General features: G+C 39.1%; 2 protein-coding genes and 1 non-coding gene across 4 annotated transcripts in view; 2 read left to right on the forward strand and 1 right to left on the reverse strand.

Moving 5' to 3' along the window:
• Nucleotides 1-1525, forward strand: part of NKIRAS1 (NFKB inhibitor interacting Ras like 1) — a 31421-nt gene extending 29896 nt beyond the window's left edge. The window contains exon 5 of one of the 2 annotated variants that reach the window (XM_045537983.1): nt 1098-1525. In XM_045537983.1, coding sequence (XP_045393939.1) covers nt 1098-1144 — 47 coding nt within the window. In that variant the 3' untranslated portion in view covers nt 1145-1525. The remainder of the gene's footprint in view (nt 1-1097) is intronic. The other variant, XM_045537975.1, reaches the window with a different exon arrangement.
• Nucleotides 1-25534, reverse strand: part of UBE2E1 (ubiquitin conjugating enzyme E2 E1) — a 68683-nt gene that overhangs the window by 5173 nt on the left and 37976 nt on the right. The gene's annotated exons all lie outside the window — the stretch shown is intronic.
• Nucleotides 3303-3409, forward strand: LOC123631157. The gene has a single exon (XR_006733026.1). It is a non-coding gene; the product is annotated as a U6 spliceosomal RNA (small nuclear RNA).

Raw genomic sequence — 25534 nt, forward strand, 5'->3', positions numbered from 1 at the left:
GAACAAGTTACTAAATCCAAACTCAAGATCATACCACCTACCTCACAAGGATGTTTTAACAATTAAATTGATAACCAAGAGAGAGAAAGAACCACTGTTAGAGCAGACCCACTGTAGTCTCATTAAATGGTAGTGATCATTTTATTCCCACTGGCTTGAATAGTATGGTCCTTTTAATCTCTTTGTCATGGGTATTCCCAAGAACTATTAACAACTTGTTTTACATTGTATATATATGGAGAGAGATTTTTTTACATTGTCTACACTACAAAGTCATGCTTTCCTTTGTGTTTTAAAAACAGATGACTTCCTACTGTTACACAACGTTTGACTAATTTTCACAAAATGGGATTAGGGAGAGCTCTTAATCAGCCCTGTCCCCCTAGAAACATGCAGTAACCTCTTTAGTGAAAGGATATTAATATCTATATTCCTCTATTTACTCTATATCCTTACTGATTCATCTCCTGAAGGTAGAACTGGATCTTGGTCATCAGAAGTTTGCCTACCCTGCCTACATGTTTGCAGCCCTTATCCCCAATATGTTGAGATCCTAACCAACCCCCCAATGTGATAGTATTAGGAGGTAGGGCCTTTGGAGGTAATCGGGTCATGAATGTGGAAGCCCTCATGGATGCGATTAGTATCCTTTTAAAAGAGACCCCCAACAGCTCTCTAACTTTTCTCTACCATGTGAGGGGTCTACCAAGAAGATAGCTGTCTGGAACCAAAGAAACAGGCCCTCAGCAGATACTGAAGCTGCCAGCACCCTGACCTCAGATTTCTAGCCTCCAGAGCTGTGAGAAATAAATTTCTGTTGTTTATAAGCTACCCAGCAGTTTATGGTATTTTGTTATAGCAGCCTGAATTAATTAAGACAAGCAGAAAGTCTGTAGACACTAGCTGATACAGCTAGGACACCTGTTTACCAGACTGTAGACAGCTGAAAAGTGGAGTAAGTAAATGAAAACACTAACAGAGGTTGCAGATAAAGAGGAGTGATCTGCCTTTATCTAGCTCATGATCAAGACTCAAAGGCAAAAGGCTACTCTAAACTTCTCTACACCTCTATCTACTCTAACTGTCTCTCTTTACAGATGAAGAACCAAGGCCAGGAGCAGAAGCTAGACCCTCCAAAATCTAGTACTGACAATATTCCAAGCTGCTTCCTGAAAAACACTAGTGGATCAGGAGCCACACTGTTTTCTTCACATCCAACTTGGTGATGCTAAGAAATCAACTTAGAAAAAATAAGAGTGAGGGCAGTCTAACCCCTAGAGGTATGACTATGTTGGCATGGGCCCAATTCTGCTAGTACCTCAGAAGAAAAAAGATAAAGAACAAAGGTTTAACAATATGCCGCTACAAGCATATTTTATGGACGGTACAAAAAACTGGTGGTTCCCAAATTTCATTGTGCATTAAAATAATCTATGGAACCTTAAAACTTAAAGATTTTTGGACCCTTCCGCAGGCCTTCTGAATTTAGAATATCTAGAGGGGGACCCAAAAATCTATATATTTTAAAAACTCCCTCCCAGCCTGAGCAAGAGTGAGACCCCATCTCTATTAAAAATAGGAACAATTAGCCAAGTGTGGTGGTACACGCCGGTAGTCCCAGCTACCCTGGAGGCTGAGGCAGGAGGATCACTTGAGCCCAGGAATTTGAGGTTGCTGTGAGCTATGATAACACCACTGCACTCTACCTGGGGAGACAGAGTGAGACTCTTATCTCAAAAAAAAAAAAAAACAAAAAACTCCCCATGGTGATTTTTTTTTTTTTTTTTTAAGACAGGGTCTCTGTCACCCAGTCTGCAGTGCAGTAACCTGCTGACAGCTCACTGCAGCCTCTAATGCCTGGGCTCAAGCAATACTCCTGCCTCAGCCTCCTGAGTGGCTAGGACCATGGGTGCATTCCACTGCACCTAATCAATTTTTTAAGACACAGGGTTTCACTATATTGCCCAGGCTGGTCTTGAACTCCTGGCTTCAAGTACCTGACCCCTTCTCCTGGCCTCCCAGAATGCTGGCATTACAGGCATGAGCCACTGCACCCAGTCTCCCCTTGGTGATTTTTGGGGTGGGGGGGGTGGGGGGGGTGGACAGAGTCTTACTCTATACCCCTGAGAAGAGTGCAGTGGTGTCATTACAGCTCACCACAATCTCAAACTCCTGGGGGCTCAAGCGATTCTCCTGCCTCAGCACTTGCCACCATGCCCAGCTAACTTTTCTATTTTTTTTTTTTTTTTTAGAGATGGGGGTCTCATTCTTGCTCAGGCTCGTCTTGAACTTCTGACCTTAAGCAATCCTCCTGCCTCGGCCTCTGAAAGTGCCAGGATTACAGGCGTGAGCCACTGCACACCCAGCTGTGTTATAAATATAACAACATATTTCAATTCTGAAGAACAAAATCAAGGTAAAAGGCAGAAGAGATGGAATCTAATCCACCTAGTAATAGAGAAAGTAAAGTAGTAAGACAAAGTAAAAGTTAACTAGGGTTATCCTGGGGTAACAATGCTTTAAGGAAGCAGTCCCCAACCTTTTTGGCACCAGGGACCAGTTTCATGGAACACAATTTTTCCACATGGTCGGGGGAGGTCAGGTGGTGATGTGCAGCCAGGTTCCTAAGAGGCCACCAACTGGTACCAGGCCACGGCCCAGGGTTTGGGGACAGCAGCTTTAAGGGCTTGGAAGAGTGGGAGGCTACTGAGTCTGGACTGTCAGTATTCTCACTCTGGCCATCTGAAACTCTGTTTCATTTAAGTCCAGTTTTCATAGTTCTTTTAGAACAGAATTGCTTAGGATCTGAAGGGAGACCTTTTGACATTGTCATTCCTACTTCATTCCAATTACATTTTCTATGGTGACCCATATGCTGCATCTTTGGGTGAAAATCTACAACAATCATTCATAGAAAATGTTTATGACTACTCCTATTCCCAACTATAATCCTATGAAAATCATCAGTGACTATAAGGGCGGTTCAGGTCTCTTGTGCCTCCACGGTCACAGTGAAAGACAGATTTTGGTCCTGTGATAAAAGCTTCCATTGATAATTAATTGGAAAACTTGGAAATACCTATACTAAATGGACACTATCTCGCTGTCTTGCCACTTTCTCCCTCCTATCTTCACTTCAGTACAGGTGCTCTTTCCTAGCCTCTTCCTTCTACTATGATCTTAGACATGGCGCTGAGAGAATTAAGATATAGAGCAACTACACACCCTGCAGCCATGTAAATCAAAGGGCTCAAGTTTACTCCAATAGCAGAATGCAAATCCACTTTCAAAACGAGGCAAAGGTACTTGCTTCAGCAGCACACATACTAAAACTGGCATAATACAGAGAAGATCAGCATGGCTCCAGCACAAGGATGACATATAAATTTGTGGGATGTTCCATATTTTAAAAAAATTTAAAATTACAATGAGGCCTGACAGCCCACATAGAAAGAAGACACTTCTACCCAAAGAGGGTGCTCTTCTTCCCTTCTTTAATGCAGAAACACCAACTGTAAGCAAAAACGCATGGAAGACTTGAAGTGGGTGAATTTAACTAAGTTATATCTCAATAAAGATAATAATTTACCCAAATATAAGCAAAATAAAGTTTGAATTCAATTTTCCTGAATTTATTACATAAGTTCTGGCTAATGCAGTCCAGATTTTCCTAAAGTGATATTCCTTCCACTATACCCATGAAGCTTGCAATAAAGTTATTTGCCGTTGGACTCACTACCAAAGTTGTTTATAAACAATTTACTAGTCTACTTTTCCTACCTTATTATTCATTTCTCTTTCATATTTGGATGGAAGCTGGGATTAAACAGAAACAAGAAAATCTTGTGATCTGCCAAAAGATGTTATTAAACTTTATTAATAAAAATTCACTTTGTAGAAAGGATTCAGTTGAAAATAAACACCACAGAGAGTGCTTAGTGTGAAGGAAAGGGGATTTCAAAAATAATGTGACAACTCCAAAAATGCTGAGAATCCCCACCTTAATGAAACCCAAAGATGGTTTTGGGAAACAAATATCAGTTCAATCACAGTCCAAATGTTATGCCCCTAAATCACAAAAATAACAAGAAACAATTCTCCCCCCTCCACCTAGAGCTAAAAAAAAAAAAAAAAAAAAGAAAAGAAAAAAAAAAGGTGGTATAGAATATGAGACCTACTTTCCCCCCAGCTCAGAAGTTAGGTTGGTCCCAGAATTTAGATCTACTCTGTTTCATTCTAGTCCACAGTGCATTGGGAGGTCCAGCAGTCATTGGAATGACCTGCACTGAAATGTGAGGTCAAACCCCTGCCTGAGGATACAGTATCACCCACTGCTCAACGCTCCGTGAAGCTGAGGCCTCTACAACTTCTTTGTTCCTGGCCTCTCCACTGCAGGATCCACAACTCAGAGCTACCAGGAAATAACAGGGTCAAGAAGTGAGGAGAGCTATTTATTGCACGGGGAACCACTGGCTTTTTTCTTGGCCCCAGCTGGCCTGGAGAGAAAAGAGGAAGGCTGTTTGTATTTGCATAGGGCTGAGAGACCGAATGAGTGAGGCTATGCCCTGGATGTCATATACAAATCTGGCCTTGGGGAGGGTCTGGCTGCTTTCTCATCACTAACTCTGTCACTTATGTGACTCTTGGTCCTACTCTCTACGCACACCCTTCTAGCTGAGCAGTCGACAACAGCTTTCACAAAGCTAGGTGCTGCAGCGGCTGCCAAAGAGGCCCACAGATGGAATGCTGACATGTGACATGTCAAAGCTGCCCAAGTGTGGTATGTCTAGTACTAGGACTGGTAAGCAGATACACAGGACTTTCACTAGTGCTGACTACTCAGGCACCACGATGGCTTGTAAATTAACACATGGCAGTGCATATGCTATCATACCAGCTGCTTCCTAAAATGACTCTAATAGTCATTTAATACCAAGAAGTACAAAGCATTATCCCCAGAGAAAGGTCCTAACAAAAATGTAACATTCTAAGAATTTCCAATTTTATATGAAATGCCACTCTCAGGGATCGAATTGCTAAGGTATGTGCCTATTCAGGATAGGTTTTATGGAAAAGGCCAAAAGGTGAGAAAAGTCCCGATTAAAAGGAAAAAGGAGGCAGTTGCTCTAGGCCTTAAGAGAGGAGATTGGTTTAGAGTGACAAATAGGGGGTAAAAGCCCAGGTGCTTGAGTAGAGAGATTAAATAATAATAGAAGGATATGAAAAATGAAGTGGGAAAATTTTAACCTTTCATTTTTTTTCCTTCTTAAAAGGAACCAGTAACCCTAACTTAAGTATTAGAGCAGAGAAAAAAACATTAAGATAGCTCAGAAGACATGCATAAAGACGGCAGATTGAATACAGACATCAACTTTTACTCCTCCAAACTCCACCAGCATTACAATAGTTTTTTTTAAAGGCATAAACCTCCAAAGAGGGAGGAAGGGAGGAGACAATGCAAAAGTTTGGAAGCTTAAAAGGCAAATAGACAAGTGCGAAAGGGTTTGACATATCCAAGAAAACAGAATCCTGAACTGGCTGTGAAGAAAGCCAAGACTGAGTCCATGTATCCCCCAGACGCAGGAATTAGTAGGGCCTGTGGAAATTGGGAATGAGGCAGTGATAGGTTTGGTTAAAGGAAAAAGATTAGTTAAAAGTGTGTTTAAGAAGCAGTCAAAGCCTGTAATCCCAGCACTTTGGGAGGCAGGAGGATTGCTTGAGGCCAGGGGTTCAAGAAGCCCGGACAACACAGCCTGTCTCTACAAAAAATTTAAAAATTAGCCGGGCATAGTGGTGGATGCCTATAGTCCCAGCCACTCGGGAGGCTGAGGCAGAAGGATGGTTTAAACCCAGGAGTTTGAGCTGTTGTGAGCTATGATCATGCCACTGCACTCCCACCTGGGTGACAGAGTGAGAGCCTGTCTCTAAAACAAACAAAAAAGCAGCAAATTCCAAGACCTTTTATGATAGGCAGAATTCCAAGATGGGCTGTATGATCTCCTCCCTTGAGTGTAGGTAGAAACTATAACTTGCTACTAACCAACAGGATATGGCAAAGTTGATGCAATGCTATTCCCCAGACCAGGTTATGCTTTATTTACATAACACTAAGTCTTAACTGACTGAAGAGAGTCTCCTGCTAGCCTTCAAGAAGCAAGTATGACGTAAACTGCCTTTGTGAGTGGCCTATAGAAGCTGTGGACCTCAGTCCTACACATGGAAGGAACTGGATTCTGCCAACTCTGTGACCTTGGAGGAGCTACAGATGAGGACACAGGCCAGCCAACTCCTTGACTGCAGCTAAAGGAGACCCTGAGCAGAGGGCTCAGCTAACTGTGCCCAGATTCCTGACCCACATTAACTGTGAGATACTACACGTGTGTACTGTTACGGGCTGCTAAATTTGCAGTTATCTGTTACACAGCAACAGAAATCCTGCCAGCTTGAGGTTTATTTTCTGGAGAGGTTAAAACAGAGGGTCTTGTACCAGGGGTCATTAATATGAATGGGGGCAGAAGTGTTGTACTGAAAATGAGCTTAGGCATGCAGGATAGTAAGACTCCCAGTTTTCTTCCTCTACTCAATTCCCAGAACATAGCCCAGCCTTCACCCTCCAGGCAGTCTCTTTTGGGGAATATGAGCAGCCCAAAGAAAAGACCTCAATATATTGACATTAAAGGCTCTCTAACTGATTGATAACCAAGAAACATGGTTCCTTTCTAACATGGAAAACAAAGATCAAAACAAACTAGAACACAGCCAACTATATAAAACACAAATTATAGAGATAAAATTTCAAAATAAGCTTATCATTAATTAACATCCAGAGGGACAGAAGACACTGCACTGATGGAACAAGAATAAGGCCAAAACAAAACAACATTCAGAGAAGAAAAAGTAGCTTTTGGAAATTAAAAATGAAAGCAGGTCAGACACAGTGGCTCATGCCTCTAATCCCAGCACTTTGGGAGGCCAAGGTAGGAGGAGCACTTGAGGTGAGAAGTTTGAGACCAGCTTGGGCAATACAGTGAGACCCCATCTCCACAAAAACTAATTTAAAAAATTGGCCAAGCGTGGTGGTGCATGCCTGCAGTCCCAGCTACTTGGGAGGCTGAGGTGGGAAGATCACTTGAGTCCAGGTGGTCAAGATTGCGGTGAGCTATGTTGGTGCACTGCACTCCAGCCTGGGTGACAGAGCAAGACCCTGTCTCAAATATAAAGATATATCTATATACATATAAACACAAAAAATGACAGCAAATAAAAAAGATTTCACAAAAATCAATTAAGGGTAAAGTTGAAATCTCCCAAGAAAGTAGAACAAAGAGAGAAAATAGGAGAGAAAAAAAGATGCTAAAGGACCATAAAGAAGGTCTAAGATCTGAATAGTAAGAGTGATCTAGAAAGACTAAATAGAGAGGTGGGGGTCACAAATAACTTAAAAGGTAGCTCACACCTGCAGTCACAGCTACTCAGGAGGCCGAGCTGGGAGGATCACTTGAGCTCAGGAGTTTGTGACCAGCCTAGCCAATATACCGGGACCCCCGCTTCTTAAAAACAAACAAAACAACAAGAAAAAACCTTAAGAAAACTTACTAGGCCGTGAGTTTCCAGATTGAAAGAGTACAGTACGCTGGAGGAAAACTGACTTTCACAAGGCACATCAAGTTTCCAGAGAGAAAAAAGAGATAAATAGCTGGGAATCCAAAATAAACTGCTTTGGATTTCAATAACAGGGGGAGTAAGCTGGCACTGGAGCAATGTCTTCAAAATGATTTCCAACAAAAATTCCACACCAAGACAAACTATCAATCAAGTGCTAGGGGAGAACAGAGTTTTCAGACATTTGAGGTCTCTAAAAATTTATTTCCCAAGAATCCTTTTTTAGGAAGTTACTGGGGGATTTACTGTACAAAACAAGGGCATAAATAAGAAAAACAAGATAAAGGAAATAAAATTCAGTGGACAGCAGTAAAGAGAATCCCCAAAAAGAGAGCGATAAGAAGGTCCAGTATGACAGCTATATACAGACTTAGCAGGTCTGTCCAAACTGGGACAAGTCAGAAGGCTCCCGGAGAGATTTCTTCAAAAAAAGATAAAATTCATATAAAACTCAATGCATCTGAGTATCTTTTGAGGCGGTTTAGACAATTATGAAAGCATATAAGGTTGAATTAGTGACAAGTATATGTATTAAGACATATGGGATGGGGTGGGGAGGGAAGCAGAAGGGAGAAAGGATAAGGAGAAAAAGTGAGAGTGAATAACTCCAGAGGGGGGAAAAAGTTATTCAGGGAAGAAAAAGTAATCACAGTTTGCTACATGTGAGTAATATTCACATAATATAAACAATGAATACTGATCAATATTGACCTAAATAAAATAGGAAGAAGGAGGGGTGTGACTGGGGAGGAAAAGAACTAAATCTTCATTATCCATTGCTGTGAATCAAGAGTTACAAGCAAAAATGGGAACATCAAATAATATGGGTATTATACCTAAAAACAGGAAAGTAAGCAGCAAAATAATCAGCTCAAAGATGTGCAAGTAATTGCCACTAGAGAGCAAAATGAGGGGAAGGCTGCTGGGAACAGTTGCTTTTCATAACAATCCTTAAAGAAAGTCTTTAAACTATGTTAGTGTATAATTTTAATAAAAACAACAAAAGATGGAAAGATAAAGATGTCATACAACCTACAACCACGTGACACAGCTCTTTTTACCAATTCCAGTTCCTCTACCGTGCACAGTGTTAGGTGTTTTAGTTATTTTTCCAAATGATCATCCAGTTGGTTTCTGGAAATCAAGCCTAAAATATTAGCCTAATATGGATTCACCACATGTAGTTCAGTGCATGCTGCATTATATATGGTACAATGCAAACTTAAATAACAGAAATATAAAAAAGGAATACATAGGATACAGAAATTTATTCTAGAGAGAACTAGGAACATTTCATAGTATAATAACAGTTATGCTTAGAAAGCTGAATAGGGTTTTTTTGAGGGAGAGGATTACCAAAATGGAGAACAACTTTTGGTTCAGAGATGTGTATCTCCTGCAGAAATGTAGATGAAGATGGAACTGGAAAGACTAAATGAGAACAGTTCACAGAAGACCTTAAATGCCCATTTAGAATTTAATAGTTTTATACTGTCTACAGGAATGAACCAAAACAAAAATACCAAAAAACAAACAAAAAACCAGTCACTGTCTTAAGAAATGGAAAACCCCAAACACTAAAAACAGCCAATTCAGCAATAAGAAGCTGCACTCAACCTTCAATGAATGAAGCAGAGAGCCTAATTAAGAGGCTATGGAGATCTAACAACCTGGAGCAAAGCAGTGGCAATGAGAGCAAAATTGTCTCTGGGAAAATCAATAAGTACTTCATTGTAACAATCCTGAAGAGTTATCAATAAACCACAGATCCTCTGAACACATCAACACACACACACACAAATAAGATGTCTACGTTCAATCCTCAAAGAGCAGAAAGGAACTAAAACCATTTTTTCCAGGCCTGCCCAGTATTCCAGCAGTAGCGTTAACCAGACATCTCAAGCACACTACCATGTAACATTTAGTCAAGTCATTATTCACTAAATAAATAAAATGTGGCTTTACATATATAACCTTGTCTGTTATAGTAGCACTTCAAAAAATAAACCGTGTACTCTGATTTTAGTTCAGAAAATATTCACCATTGGTTATATGCCTAATTGAGTCATTTGCTGTTATATGCAATAATTTTAAAAAATAGTGTCCATGTTTTTTTAGGTATTGCCTAGTTTTATTTCAACAGGTAAAAAAATAAGGCTTAATATTCTTTAAAAAATACTATTTAGCCAGGCACGGTGGCTCACGCCTGTAAACGCAGCTTCTTGGGAGTGGTAGGCAGGAGGATTAGTTGAGCCCAGAAGTTCAAGACCAGCTTGGACAACACAGCAAGACTCAGTCTCTAAAATAATAATAATAATAAATAAAAACACTATTTAAATGGGTTCATGGCTTATAGCAAATAAAGGGTAAGTATATCGAAAGGAAACACATTTAAGCAAAATGAATACTTTTATAGTCAGTTTACCTGGCAACTTTGTTGGACTGTGCTTCTTTTAAGAACCAGGGCTCACAGGTTTTTTGTTTTGTTTTTGTTTTTTTTTTTGAGACAGAGTCTCACTCTGTTGCCTGGGCTAGAGTGCCGTGGCGTCAGCCTTGCTCACAGCAACCTCAAACTCCTGGGCTCAGGCAATCCTCCTGCCTCAGCCTCCTGAGTAGCTAGGACTACAGGCATGTGCCACCATGCCCGGCTAATTTTTCTGTATATGTTTTTAGCTGTCCGTATATTTCCTTCTGTGTTTAGTAGAGACAGGGTCTCGCTCCTGCTCAGGCTGGTCTCGAACTCCTGAGCTCAAACGATCCGCCTGCCTCGGCCTCCCAGAGTGCTAGGATTACAGGCATGAGCCACCACGCCCGGCCGACCTTGGGGCTCCACAGGTTTAGAAACTCACAAACAGGCACATTCAAGACCACATAAGGATGAGATAAGAGGAGCACCACATAAACTCAGAGGATAGCCACTGAAATGCAGTGCATTTCTGACTATTAATTATACTTCTCCCAGAATTTTGTTAACTAACGTTGTTGTCAGTATTTGGCCATTTTAGTGTTTTGTTAATGTGCACTTACATTAACAATGAGCACCACACAGCCATGAGGCAGACCAGCTGAGACATCACTAAGATAATAAAATCAGAGCACTCAAGATTTGTTTAGCAAAATAACTAAGTTAGTGAGATGCAGTCACCAGCACTGGAGGAGCAGCAGCTATGGCACTGGTCTCAACCCCACAGAAACCTGAGCAGGGGACAGAATGTTCATTTTCATCCAGCCAAGGTGAAAGCACCCAGAAGCCAAGGAGCAGACAGCTGGGAGAGCAGGCTGGCAGATGAGTGAGCCTCTGAGTTTCAGTCTGGTAGAGCAAAATGACTTTCCCCTTCACAATAACAGTATCAGTCAGAGCCATCCTTCACTTCAAGACACCCTTACGCGTCTGTTATTTACAAACCCTATACCCTGGACGCGGTTCTGGACTGCCTCTTCAAAAAGAAGTAAAGGAAAATTTCAGTGGCTCCTGCAGTTGAGACTGCTATGCATGGAAGAGTGAGAGTATAAAATAAGTCCTAATGTGTTTTATGATAGTACAATAAACCAATAAAAAACACCTGTTTAGACCTCAATATTTGTTCAGTATTATGCTAGATACCAAAGAAGTTTGCCTGCTGGAAGGGCAGACTGAGGCAGAATCATTAAGGACCTTAAAAACCAGGGAAGAAACTTTACATGCAATGCAAAATGTGAAACAAAACCACAAAAGGTTAAAATACCATTTTGGAAAGAATAATTATCCCTGTTTTGCATTAGAAGAAACTGAGGCTCAGAGACTTTAAGTAATTAACCTTAACCTAATGTCACTCAGCTCCTAACTAGCAGAGGCTGGACTCAAACCTATCTTCCAAAGCCTGTTCTCTATAGTAGCAGTCCCCAACCTTTTTGGCACCAGGGGCTGGTTCCGTGGAAGACAATTTTTCCACAGACTGGGGATGGGGTGTTGGGGGATGGGGCGCTCGGAGCTCAGGCTTGGGCCTTGGCCCAGGGGGTTAGGGACCACAGCTCTACAGAATCACCTACTGTTGCTCAGAGATTGAGTGAAGCTTCATTTAGGCTAATGTTTCTGGGTAAAGAACCTGGTAAGCAGACAGATATGGGTCATCCATACGAATATCAAAGTCACAAGGATATGGAGAAACATGAGGTATATGCTCAGGTGAAGAGAGAGGAGTGGTGGTGTTGGAGATTGAGGAAAATTTCCATGCCTCATACCTCCCCTTAAGGAGAGAAAGCAAGAATTTTAACAAAAGAGAGTAAAAGGACAGCTGCAGGCACATTACTATCTGGAAAGAAATGAAAAGTAGGTCAAAGACTAAACATCATTTCCTCTCCATCAACTTCCACTGGCACAAAAGAAGGGTCTGGCCTCAGGCAAAGGCAGGCTGAGCTAGTTAGCATTGGTATTGTATGGCCAGGAGTGTTCAAGTGAGGTAACTAACTGGTAGTAAGTTTAGACTAGGAATCAGTTTCACTTCCATTTAACACTTACGGCAAAATTCTGACAAGATATACAAAAATGGTAAAAGCTAGTGCCTACTTTCATAAAACTACCTGCTAAAAGGGGATCCAATAAGAAATGACTAAAATACAAGGTAAATTGTTAGAGGATGGGTAAAAGGAATGTGGAGTGGATATGAACTCCAGGGTGACTTAGAAATGAGCCCATTATAAAAATTTCATATGGGCAACCCTCTCCTTTACTGTCCCCCATCCAACACACACACACACGCACACCAGGTTTCAACCATGAGAAAAGTTCCCTTTCTTTCATTTGGGAGCAGTGGGGAGAAGGGAGAGTAAGTATTTAGAACAAGTTTCCCAAAATGAACAGCTTCAGTGCTGTAGGTCAGTGGTTCTTACACATGAGTAGTAAGAATAAGGAGAAATCACTACATTCTTTCAATTACATTCTCTCATAAGTTTTCATTTATTCAATATGAGCCAGGTATGGTAGCTCATGCCTATAATCCTTGCACTTTGGGAGGCAAAGGCAGGAGGATCACTTGAGTCCAGGGGTTCTGAGACCAGCCTGAGCAACACAGCAAAACCCTGTCTCTACAAAAAGTAGAAAAATTAGGCCGGTGTGGTGGTGCGCACCTGTCGTTCCAGATACCCCAGAGGCTGAGGAAGGAGGATCACCTGAGCCCAGGAGTCTGAGGTTGCAGTGAGCTATGATGACACCACTGCACTCTAGCCCAGGTGACAGAGTGAGACCCTGTCTTGAAAAAAAAAAATTATCCAATATAAGGATTTGTCCTTCATTCTGATAAAGTTCATATTTCATGATAAAAAAAGTATCCTCCCATTTATAAAATGTTGATAATAGTAAATGGTGATTTTTTCCAATGTCCTTGTAAGACAAAATAAAATTAGTAGCCCCTGAGTGGTATCTGCCATACGGCTTCCATAGGGAAAGGGACTGGGGTAGGTCTCAGCATCAGGGCTTAACTGGCCCAGTCCCTCTCAACTCTGTCCTCAGATTCCCAGCCTCTCAAGAGAGCCCAGATAAGGCCACTGCAATCCCTTCACAGGTCACTGGCCCCTCTTATCACCCACACTCATTCCTGAGAGGAGCATACGCTGTAAACAGTTCCCAAAAGCATAGAAGGTTCACAAAAAAGCAGAGCACAACTCTTGGCGTTGCCCACAGAGCTTCCAAACCACAAGCAAGTCCTGTCTCACCAGGCTGACACCACACCAATGTGACAACTTCCTCAAAAGTAGCAAGAGAAGTAAAACTTCTGTGTGCCAAGCCATTTCCTAAATAAATTCTGTGTAATTTGACTTGTTACATCTCTAGTCTGACAGGCAACCAGAAAGTGTGGGTTTGGGAAATAACATCTTTAAAGCGCTGAATGCGTTGTTGGTAAGGACTTCACTTGTCTTGGTGTCCCTTGCTCCCTCAAACTTCAGTTCTCCCCACATGAAAATTTCTATACTCACTCCCCTCTTCTTTTCCCCTTTCATTCCAGAAGTATGTGTGCTTCTTTCCTAGACAAATATATGGTCTTTATCTAATCTCTTTCTTACTTTATCAACAAATCTAACACTTGGTTACAAAAAATTCAAACTTTCCTATGTAGAACGGAAAAAAAAAATGTCACATACTCCTTAACACCTCTACCCGCTTCAGGCTACTGGGCTACCTTTCTTGTGCCCTGTAGTGCCCACTTTCTGCCGCTCCCCACATACAACCCCTTCTGCATGTGATTCAATCCTACTTTACCTCAACATTCTACAGTAAACTAGTCTCTTAAAGGTCACCAAAGACCTTCCAGTCTCAAAATTAAATGCCATTTCCCATTTTCTTCATCAGCCTTTTTGTCAAGGACTGACTAGCTGTGCCTTCTAGAAACTTTCTTGACAATCACTATGTTAATTTTCTGATTCTCCTCTTACCTCTTTTTTTTTTGTTTTTTCTTGTTTTTTTTTTTCTTTTTTATTCTTTCCCAGCTTTTCCATGGAATCCTTTTACCTCTTAATTCCCATCTCACCTTTCTAAACCCCTTTGCTTGCTAATCTCTCAGGGCCCAGAAACAAATCCACAAGAGGAGCTCCCATTGGAATCGTATGTAGACAGAGATGCATTCCAGGGAAGGCTTTGGATAAGTGAAGGCCAGAAGTGGCTTTACTGGGCATTAATTGAAGGAGCAAGGGAGAAAGCAAAGTCAGAATCTGACATAAACTTAGTAGGAAATCTTAGCTTGCTGATTTAACAGTTGTTGGGCCTTGGCAATACGCTAGGAAAATAATGCCTTACTACAAAGCTATGACTTCCAAACCACACTCCAGAAGGGGAGAGAAGGCTTTAATGTTTTAAATGTCTAGCTTCCCTGAAACCTGTTTTTAAAAAGGGTTTCACTTTTTTTAAGCTTTAAAACTATACTTTTGAGTATAAATAACCACACAGGGAACTTGAAAATCAGAACAGTGTGCAAATTCCAGTTTGGCCCTCGGTTTCCTCATCTGGAAAACATGGCTAATGATATCCTAAATACCACACCTCAGTCAACTGAAACTTGAGGGAACTAAAGGAAGTATCATATAAGTGCCTTTAAGACCTAAAGCACTATTTCTATGCATACAATTATTTTTAAAGCAACAAGTGCTAACTCTTCCATAGAATTAATGACTGCTTAATTTAGTGCCGACTGATAACAGCTGTGGCAAGAATCCAGTGCTACATTTCCACTAATAATTAACAATCTTTTCACTTTAAAGGTCAAAATTAACAGAGCAAAATTCCATATAACTAATAAAAGTATCATAATGAAATCAAATAATATAAAATCTTATATCAATTGATTTACTAATTTAATAAAATTTAACATTAAAAACATAAAGAATGGTAGAAGTCTTTCCTATAAAAAGTTGCATACTTGTGCCCCTTAGTTAACCAAACAAAAAGGAAAAGGATACTTTTGAGATCTACCTATTTAAGCTTTTAAGCATGTTTAATTTTACTACTACATAATGAACTCCTTATTTTTGCATTAGATACATACCCAAAATAACTGCTCCTGTGAATCTACAAGTTGAAAAAATATTTCTCAATTCAAAGATATAGTCTCACAAAGTAATTACAACTCTAAAGTAATAAAAATTACACTTGAAAATCCCGTCAGAAGACAATCTGCCTTTCTAAATATGAAGCTTCTATATTCAGTTAATTTCCCCATAAAATACTATCAACAAATTGGTCAAAGGAACAATTAATTCATATATTCATTAAAAGCAGACATTTAAAGTTACACATCTCAGTTAGGACTTAAATTCAGTTTTCCACAAAAGCGGTATCATGATCCTGAGTATTTAACAGAATATCCTAGCTTTTTTTTTTTTTTTGAAACAGAGTCTCGCTGTGTTGCCCGGGCTAGAGTGAGTGCCGTGGCATCAGCCTAGCTCACAGCAACCTCAAACTCCTGGGCTCAAGCGATCCTCCTGCCTCAGCCTCCCGAGTAGCTGGGACTACAGGCACGCACCACTATGCCTGGCTAATTTTTTCTATATATATTTTTTAGTTGGCCAGATAATTTCTTTCTACTTTTTTTAGTAGAGACGGGGTCTCACTCTTGCTGAGGCTGGTCTCGAACTCCTGACTTCGAGCGATCCACCCACCTCGGCCTCCCAGAGTGCTAGGATTACAGGTGTGAGCCACCGCGCCGGGCCAAGAATTTCCTAGCTTTTATAAAAGCCAAAAGCAGCTGTTGCTTCCCGTAACACACACACACACACACACACACACACACACACACACACACACATTACCGTTCCTCTACTGTCTATTAATAAAACAGATCCTAACATACTTGAACTCCTACATATTAGACCTTTATTTGAGAAGATGAACAGCTTATTAGTTAAGACTTTTTCAGTTACAAGTGCAGATATCTAACTCAAAAGAGGCCTGAGCCAAAAGAGGAACTAACTGGTCCACATAATTGAAAAGACTATGGGAGAGTCTCAGGCAAGGATGGACCCAATGGGATAAACCGTGTCATTAAGAGCTCCTCACCAATCCCTCAATTTTGAGGTGATTTCATTTTGAGATAGGCTCTCCACACATGACGGCTTGGAAAAGATAGGTTATCAGAAGCTTAGGACTCACACTCAACTAACAGCTACCTCAGAAAAATACTTTTGCCACAGCTCTCATCAGCTCAGATTAGGTCACAGACCATACTCTGAATCAATCACTGTGGGTAGAAGGATAAAGCGCTCTGGTGATGTGGACTTGGGTCGTGTATTCCCGCTGGGGGGTAGAGAAGACCCACTTGAATCAGATGGAATGGAAAAGATTATTAAATGAGGAGTGTTGGTACCCCAAGGGGATATTAGATGGACAGATAACACATGACCACCATAGATGGTCAATGGGTGATGTCCCTCAAAACTACCAGTCTGGCAGACTATCAAATGCAAAAACCATACAAAGCAAGACTACAGGTTTACATGTATTATTTTCACCAATTTGTTCTTACCAAGAAACAAGTTATTGGTGACAAGTGCCTCCTCTTCCCACCAACTCCCTTATATGCACTTAAATCTTAAAAACTGAATTGTGAATAGAAATGAACGATAGACCTAAAACTATAAAACTTCTAGAAGAAACCATAAAAGAAAAATCTTTGTAGTCCTTGGGTAGACAAGGATTTTTTAGGACACAAGAAGCATGAACCACACAAGAAAAAAATAAACTAGGCTTCATCAGAATTAAAGCACTAGGCTCTTAAAAAGACACTATTGACAAACCCACAGCTAACATCACACTTAATGGTGAAAGACTGTTTTCCCCCTAAGATCAAGAACAAGACAAATATATCCACTCTCACTCCCTTCCATTCAATGTTATACTGAAAGTTCTAGTCAGAGCAATGAAGCAAGAAAAAGAAATAAAAGGCATCCAGATTGGAAAAGCAAAACCATCCATATCTGCAGATGATATCATCTTGTATACAGAAAATTAAGTAATGCACTAAAAAATTCTTAGAACTAATAAACCATCTGAGCAAGGCTGAGGTTACAAAATCAATATATAAAAATCACCTCTATACATTACTAGTAAGCAATTTTTTAAATTTCCACTTATAAAAATAATAAAATATGTAGAAATAAATATTACAAAAGTATGAAATCTATACACTAGAAACTACAAAACATCATCAAAAGAAATTAAAGAAGACCGAATACATGAAGACATTTCATGTTCATGGATCAGAACTTTAACATTGTTAAGATAGAAATATTTCCCAAACTGTTCTACAGATTCAACGCAATCCCTATAGAGATCCCAGCTGGATTTTTTTTTTTTTTTTTGAAGAAATTGACAAGCTGGTCCCAAAATTCATATGTAAATACAAGGGACCCAGAATAGCCAAAACAATCTTGAAAAAGAACAAAGTTGGAGGCCACACACTTCTCAATTTCAAAATTTACTACAAAGCTACAGAAATTGAGACAGTGTGGCACTGGCAAAAGGATAGATATATCAATGAGGCTGGGTACAGTGGCTCACACCTGTAATCCTAGCACTCTGGGAGGCTGAGGTGGGAGGATGGCTCGAGGTCAGGAGTTTGAGACCAGCCTCAGCAAGAGCGAGATCCTGTCTCTACTAAAAAAAGAAAGAAATGATCTGGATAGATAAAAATATATATAGAAAAAAATTAGCCAGTCATGGTGGCACATGCCTGTAGTCCCAGCTACTCGGGAGGCTGAGGCAGGAGAATCGCTTGAGCCCAGGAGTTTGAGGTTGCTGTGAGCTAGGCTGATGCCATGGCACTCACTCTAGCCTGGGCAACAGAGCGAGACTCTGTCTCAAAATCAATCAATCAATCAATCAATCAATGGAACAGATTTGGGAGCCCAGAAATAAACCCTTACATTTATGGTCAATTGAGTTTTGACAAGAGTGCCAGGGTGACTCAACAGAGAAAGAACAGTATTTTTACCAAATAGGTGCTAGGACAAGAAGAGAGCCACATGCAAAAGAATGAAATTGGACCCCTTCCTCATACCACACACACAAAAATTAACTCAAAATGGATCACTGACCTAAATTTCTGTAAGAACTAAAATTATAAAACTCTTAGGAGAAAATATAGGAATAAATCTTTATGACTTTGGGTTAGATAACGGTTTCTTAGATACAACTCCAAAAGCAAAAACATAAACTAGACTTCATCAAAATCAAACTTTAGTGCTGCAAACAATATCATCAAGAAAATGAAAAGACAACCCACTGGTTAAACAGAAAACATTTGCAAATAATATATGAAATATATTTTTAAAAATATTAATACCACAGGGTATTTACCTCCCTTTGGGAGGTAAAAATAAACTTATTTCAATTATAGTTATCTCACTAATATTTATCACTTTTTCCTTTGAAAATGCTCACTTTGACATCACCATGTGCTACTGAAACATAACATTAATGGATGTCTTCTTCTGGTTTATTCCTACCCCTGGTGTAATTATTAATAATCATATGGTCACTCCACTCAAGAACCAGACAGAAAAGAAGTAGACACCTCTTCCTATGACATCAATCAGAAAGACCATTCCATCAACTTAAGGAAGAAACTATGACAATTATGTATAATAAATTCCTCCTTTTGGGAGTTTCAAAAATATTTTTTTTTGGTAAGAGACAGGGTCTCACTCTGTCACCCTTGCTGGAATACAGTGGCGCGATCATAGCTCACTGCAGCCTACTCCTTCCTCAGCCTCCCCAATAGCTACAACTACAGGCATGTGCCACCATACCCAGCTAATTTTTTTTTTTTTTTGGAGAGATGGGGTCTCACTATGTTGCTGGTCTCCAACTCCTGGACTCAAGCAATCTTCCTGCCTCAGCCTCTCATAGTGCTGGGATTATAGGTGTGAGCCACAGCCCTCCAGCAGGCTTATCTTCTTAAAGTATATAGTAGCATGATTAAAATTTTGACCTCACACAGCATACCTGGCCCCTGCCCTTAGAATATTTGAAGATAACAGTTATTTACTCATCGTGATAAACCAATTTAAAAAAGGGAAAAAAAAAGTAGCTAAACACCCTAGCTATTGTCACTTTAGATATAGTTTAAAGAAAAAAAGGCTATTTCTATTTCTCATCGCTAATAATTCCATCTTCAACGGTATACTTCAAAAATATAGCTTAAACATGTCAGTTTCCATCTCCATTATCCATTCTTGAAAAAGTTTAAGCAGCAATAAAAAAATCAAATGTTACATTAAATTTACATTAGATTAGATATTTATTTAATTCTCCCTTTCTGACCATTAAGAACTACTTTCCCTTGTAGGTAATGGAAATTCTTATCATGACACAAGAATTTCCCCCAAGTAATACAGGGAATGACAGTTAATTATATCAGACAAGCAAGAGCACTGGTTTGAAAACTTCAGTTGCCCAAGGAACAGGAGTTGGCAAACTCATGTGGGGCAACTCAGGCCCACCACCTGTTTCTGTTTGGTATGCTAGCTAAGAATTGTTTTTACATTTTTCAAATGATTGAAAAAAATCTAAAATAGTATTTTGTGACATATGAAATTCATATGAATAAATTTTAAATTGAATTACACAATTAAAATATCAGTGTACATAAAGTTTTGACTGCTTTTATACAGTATGGGTGGAGCTGAAATAGTTCTAACAGAGATGACATGGCTTACAAAGCCTAAAATATTTACTGTTTGGACCTTTACTAAGTAAGTTTGCCAATCCCTACTCTCTAGAGGGGTTTTTAAAAAAATGCAGAACCTTCCCCACCCATATAGTATCAAAACAATGGGGGAGAGAGATGGAGAAAAGAGGAGTTTTCATTTTTAACGACCACCCCCAAGTAATTGACATAAACAATACATACAGAAAACACTGAATATATTACATATTTATATGTTCCCAGGAAAGGGGGGAAATATCATGTGGAGGCTTCCAATTTCATTGCTGAGGAAAATGGGAGCAACTTAGTAAACAGAAGCTTCCTTCCTTCTGCCACAACACTACATATGTGCACAGTCGATTCAGCCCCCCTCTCCTAAAGAGTGTGTGATGCACACTGCCAGACACTTAGATCCTGAGGTAAAAGTAAAAAGAAGAAAATATTCTATTAAGCAGAAAATTTTAATTTCATATAAAATTCACTTTTGTTTACCTTAAGAGTTGTCCTTTTGGAGACTTAAATCATTCCCAGACTATAGGTCACATTCTTTTTATAAACTCTATAGTTTTACCGTTCACATGTAGGTCTTTAATCCATCTAATGTATCTTTGTTTATGGTTTGCGTAGGAATTCAAAGTTTTATTTGCCTCCATATAATGAGTCAGTTTTCCCTCTGCCATCTATTAAATAATCCCGTCCTTTCCTCATTGCTTTTCTGGTGCCACCATAATCATACATGAAAATCCTATATATACATGTGTCTATCTCTGAGTGCTCCAAGTCAGCTTCATTGATTGGTCTGTTTATCTTACCACTTTGCCAGGTTAATAAAAACAGTGCAGTCTTGGGAAATGTTTTCCTACCTACCCTCCACACCACATCTACTTTAGTCTCTTTCTAAGACTGAGCTAGATGTTCATATACTCTCCATATGTAAGTTTAGGGTAGGCTTGGCAAAAATTAGAAAATTAGAACATGGCAAGGGGACAAAGGAATTCTCATGCCCTGCTATGGTGGGCATGGAGATGAATACAGCTACTCTGAAGAGCTATCTGGCACAACTTAAGTCAAATTAAATTTAAGCAAACCTTATGATCCCCTGCAATTCAGCTAAATTCTTACAGAGGGCCACAAAAGGCTATGTACTAGAATGCTCACTGTAGCTCTGCCAGTGGTGGTGGAGAGCTGGAAGCAACCTAAGCTTCTGCAGATAGAATGGGTATACCCCCTGGAATACTACATGGCAGTTCAAAGCAATGAATTAGATGCTTGCATAGCAACAGGAAGAGAGCTTAAAACATTGTGCTTAGTAAAATATAGGAAACAGAATGGGATAACATAATTTACCTAAGTTAAAAATACATTAAATACATTTTGCAAGAACACCACATACAAATAAAATAGTGAAACACATTAGAATGGGTGCTTTGGGGGGGTTGAAAGAAATGGGAAATGAGGAGAAAATGTAATAAAATAGACAAGTAGGAAAGAACCGAAAAAGAAATTAACCTTTATGAGGGGAAGGGGAGGGTTAACAAACACCAGGCTAGCTAGCTGTAGCCTGCACCTTAGAGAAACCGCCCCCAATTTCTCTCTCTCTCTCTCTCTCACATGCACACACGCACGCACGCACGCCCACTGATTATTTTTACATACTCCAATTTCATATATTAATAAACCTTTATTAAAGGAGCCCTAATAGCATAAAAAATTAAAGAAGAAACCTTGAATCAATACAGCTGTAACACAGGATAAAGATGGTAATATCTGTAACTTGGGCAACCAGAAAAAAAAAATTATTAAAGGGATAAAGGAACACAAAAATAGCATTTGGGTGAAAGAAGAATTAAGTTTTAGACATGGTTTAAGTTCCACTGTTTGACTGAAAATACTGACTTCAGAGGGCAGTTAAGAATGGCTAGAGATAGATTTGACAGTCACCTGGATTGTCAATTGTCCTGTTATGTAGTAATTAAAGATGACCATGGCATGGAAGATGTTCATGGATGGTCTGGAGGAGCTAGAAGGGTGCTGGTTTAAAACAAAATAAACCAATAGGAAGCAGGGGAGAAATGACTGTGGGAGGTTAGAGTGGAGAAGGAAATTATTGTAGCTTTCATTTATCCAAAGTTGACTATGTGTAATAGAAACTAAATACATAATTTTGTCTTCAAATACCATTATATGCTACTCTAACAGAAGCAGGCACTAAAGACTTAAGACAAATTTATAGAGCAAGTAAACTCGGAACTGAGAAAATCTGTATTATGTGAATGGTGTGCCACAGAGCTGTGCAACTCAATGGTTCTGACTCATTTTTATTAATGGCACAGTTCAGAATGTCCATATTTTGCACCATTATATGCTAAGCAAGATGTTAGGAATTATAAATCCTTCAGTAAACAGGCTCCCCTGTCCCTCTTTCTACTCCCAACAAAACTTAGTCTGGGGGGATAGATGGCTTCCCAAAGAAAGTCAATTTTAATCTGGAAAATCTGAAAAAAGTTGTCTTCAAACTGTGTTCCTGCCAACAAACAGGTTTATACCAAATAATCATACTATATACTACTTTAACATATTTTATATGTATATATAATATATAGTATATATAATATGGCATAATGTAGTGATATATAGGATACTTTATAGTATAAAGTTGTACCGTAACTACTAATCCTACTATAACAGGATTCTTTATTCAAATAAAATAAGCCATTGCCCTCTTCAGAGGTTAGTTATTAATAATTATTAATATTAATAGATAAGAGGTATGGAAAACTTGAGCTTTTCAGCACCTATTCCAGAAGAGTCAGACTAAGTTGTAATTGTCTATTCCACTTAGTGCTCTACCATGAGAAATCTTCATTCCCTCAAAAAGTATAAAATCTTATGTATGACTTTAAGAACCAAAATTAAAATTTTTAAAAATCTAAAAACACACTTGTAACTTGTGGTAATGAGATTTCATATCACAAAAAACACTGTTAAGTTTTGACACATAAGTGCATATAAGAGACTCAGACTTACTTCCTCAAGCTCTGAATTCAGTTTACATAACAAAACGAGGTCCTAAAATACCTTGCCTCGGTATCTCACTGAAGATGAGACAGTTTAGTGATATTTAAAAGCAAATGATACTGAAATGAAAAGGTATATTTCAAGGGTGGAAAACTTTTTCATGTTGGAAGGCCACATTAATTTAACTGTAATCAAATAAAGCCACATTCAAGAAACTTCAATTAGATATACCTAAAAATGTACATTATTTTGTAAAAATATGACCAGTATGTACTTAATAGCTTCAAAAACTGAAAACTATTTGTTAAAGTTAACTAGCCTTTTAATGACTATGTTGTGTCTGCTTTTTGTTGGAAAGCATCTGAATATTTGGTTGCAGCATGGAGGTCTCCAGTTTCAGCTGATCCTCTAGATAGGTATCGGTTATTTGTAACCTTAAGGGCATCTTGATTTGGGTTAGATAGGAGAATGTAGGTTTGCAGCAGTAAGTGGTTGAAAAGCAAGAATGCATTTTTGGGGGGCATACTGACGAAGGCATGGGTATTCTACTACATTTTTCCATATTTCAGTGGGATCTTTCTTAGCATCAATGACTTTAACATGTCATCTACTGAGAGCTCAACCAATTCCATCTGTAGTTCTTTAGGTGCCTTGGTGATAACTAGGTGAGGCTGAAATGCTAATTTGAGTGTGATCTCATAATTCTCAAAGTCAGTGACCCTTTCATTGTGTTCTCCAATTAATGTCTATAACAGCTGCATATTCTTCAAATAATTCATATATATCATCCTGCTCATCAATGACCTTATGTTCATCTGAAATTTCCTTTTGAAGTGTTTTGAAAAAAGATAACTTTTTCAAAATGCTTGCAATTTTTGCCACATATCATATAGAGACTTAGTTTTACCTTGCAAAGAAATAGTCAAGTTGTTTTGATTTGACATGATACCACACAGAAATGCTGAATTCCTATAGAAATCTTCTTTCAATAATTCACATTGCTAATTCTGTTCTTCATAAAATTTAACTTTCTGTTCTCACAGAGATAAAATTTTGGCTAACAGCTGTCCTTGCCATAGCCAACCTGCTTCAGAATGATAAGGCAAATCCACACTGAATACCTCATCCTTCAGCTTTAGTGTTTTATGAAACTGACAATGCTGTGGTTGCATTTGCACAAATATAGTTAACAATACTTATAACTTGTTGCAAAGTGTCACTTAAAATAGTAGCTTTAGCACTAAATTTTGCTGTTGCAAGATACAATGAGAAGGCTGGGAGTGGTTGGCTCATGCCTGTAATTCTAGCACTCTGGGAGGCCGAGGCAGGAGGATCGTTTGAGCTCAAGAGTTCGAGACCAGTCTGAGCAAGACTGAGACTCCATCTCTACTAAAAAAAAAAAGAAAGAAATTAGCTGGACAACTAAAAATATATAGAAAAAATTAGCCAGGCATGGTGGCACATGCCTGTAGTCCCACCTACTTAGGAGGCCGAGGCAGAAGGATTGCTTGAGCCCAGGAGTTTGAGGTTGCTGTGAGCTAGGATGATGCCACAGCACTCTAGCCTGGGCAACAGAGCGAGACTCTGGACTCTGTCTCAAAAAAAAAAAAAAAAAAAGATACAATGAGAAGAAATGAGAGCATTTGGATCTGTTAATATTTTATCTGTGTAATAAAATCTTCATGTTTTTCCTGTTGTAGAAGGTGCACCATCTGTACATACACTCACTACATTTACCTTGAAAGTTGCTGAAGATATTTCCTGTGTTCTGTTTGCAAGAGTGCCCAAAGCGAGGAACTCTTCATGGCAAAGAATATGTTATGCCCTGAATGAAGTATAAAGCCTGCACCGAGTCAGTAGTATCAGCTGATTCATCCAAAGTGATTAAATAATATATGTTTTCCTTTTGAAGTACTACATGAAGTTGAAGGCTAACTCATGCTGCCAATCAGTTATGATTCTCCTTGAAAGAGGCAGTTGTTTGTACTTTGAAACATTATTGGGGTCTAAAGCATCCTACAATCAACAATGCATTCCTTCACAATTCCTACATCATGGAACAGTTTCCCTTTTTTTCCCAAGTATATAAGCTACTTTATAAGTTGCTTCAGTGGCATTATTTCCAGGTCTTATTGCTGCTTGAAAGAATTGTCTTTGATTTTACTTTTCATCTTTTAATTTCTGCAATACAATCTTTCATGCCTCTCCTTCTAATTTAAAATATTTGTCATCCTTGTGAGTGTTACAATGCTGATGAGCACTTAATTTCTTTAATGTTGATATTGCACTATCACAAAGCAAGCAAATCATCTTATCTTTAGCAGAAACAAGATAATACTGCAATTCCGAATTCTCATTAAAAAAATCTGTTTCCTTTCTTTAGCATTCTCTTGGTCGTCTTTGACATGATGGGCTGTTAAGCAGACAATTAAAAAATACTGTTGAGCTGTGCAACTATTCAAATTCCACTTCAAACAGAAACACAGTTCACTGTTGTCAAAAGCTACTAACAGGCCGGGCGCAGTGGCTCACACCTGTAATCCTAGCACTCTGGGAGGCCAAGGCAGGTGGATTGTTTGAGCTCAAGAGTTTGAGACCAGCCTAAGCAAGAGCGAGACCCTGTCTCTACTAAAAATAGAAAGAAGTTATATGGACAACTAAAAATATATAGAAAAAATTAG

This window comes from Lemur catta, chromosome 1 (genome assembly GCF_020740605.2).
Source record: "Lemur catta isolate mLemCat1 chromosome 1, mLemCat1.pri, whole genome shotgun sequence".
NCBI classification, from domain to species: domain Eukaryota; kingdom Metazoa; phylum Chordata; class Mammalia; order Primates; family Lemuridae; genus Lemur; species Lemur catta.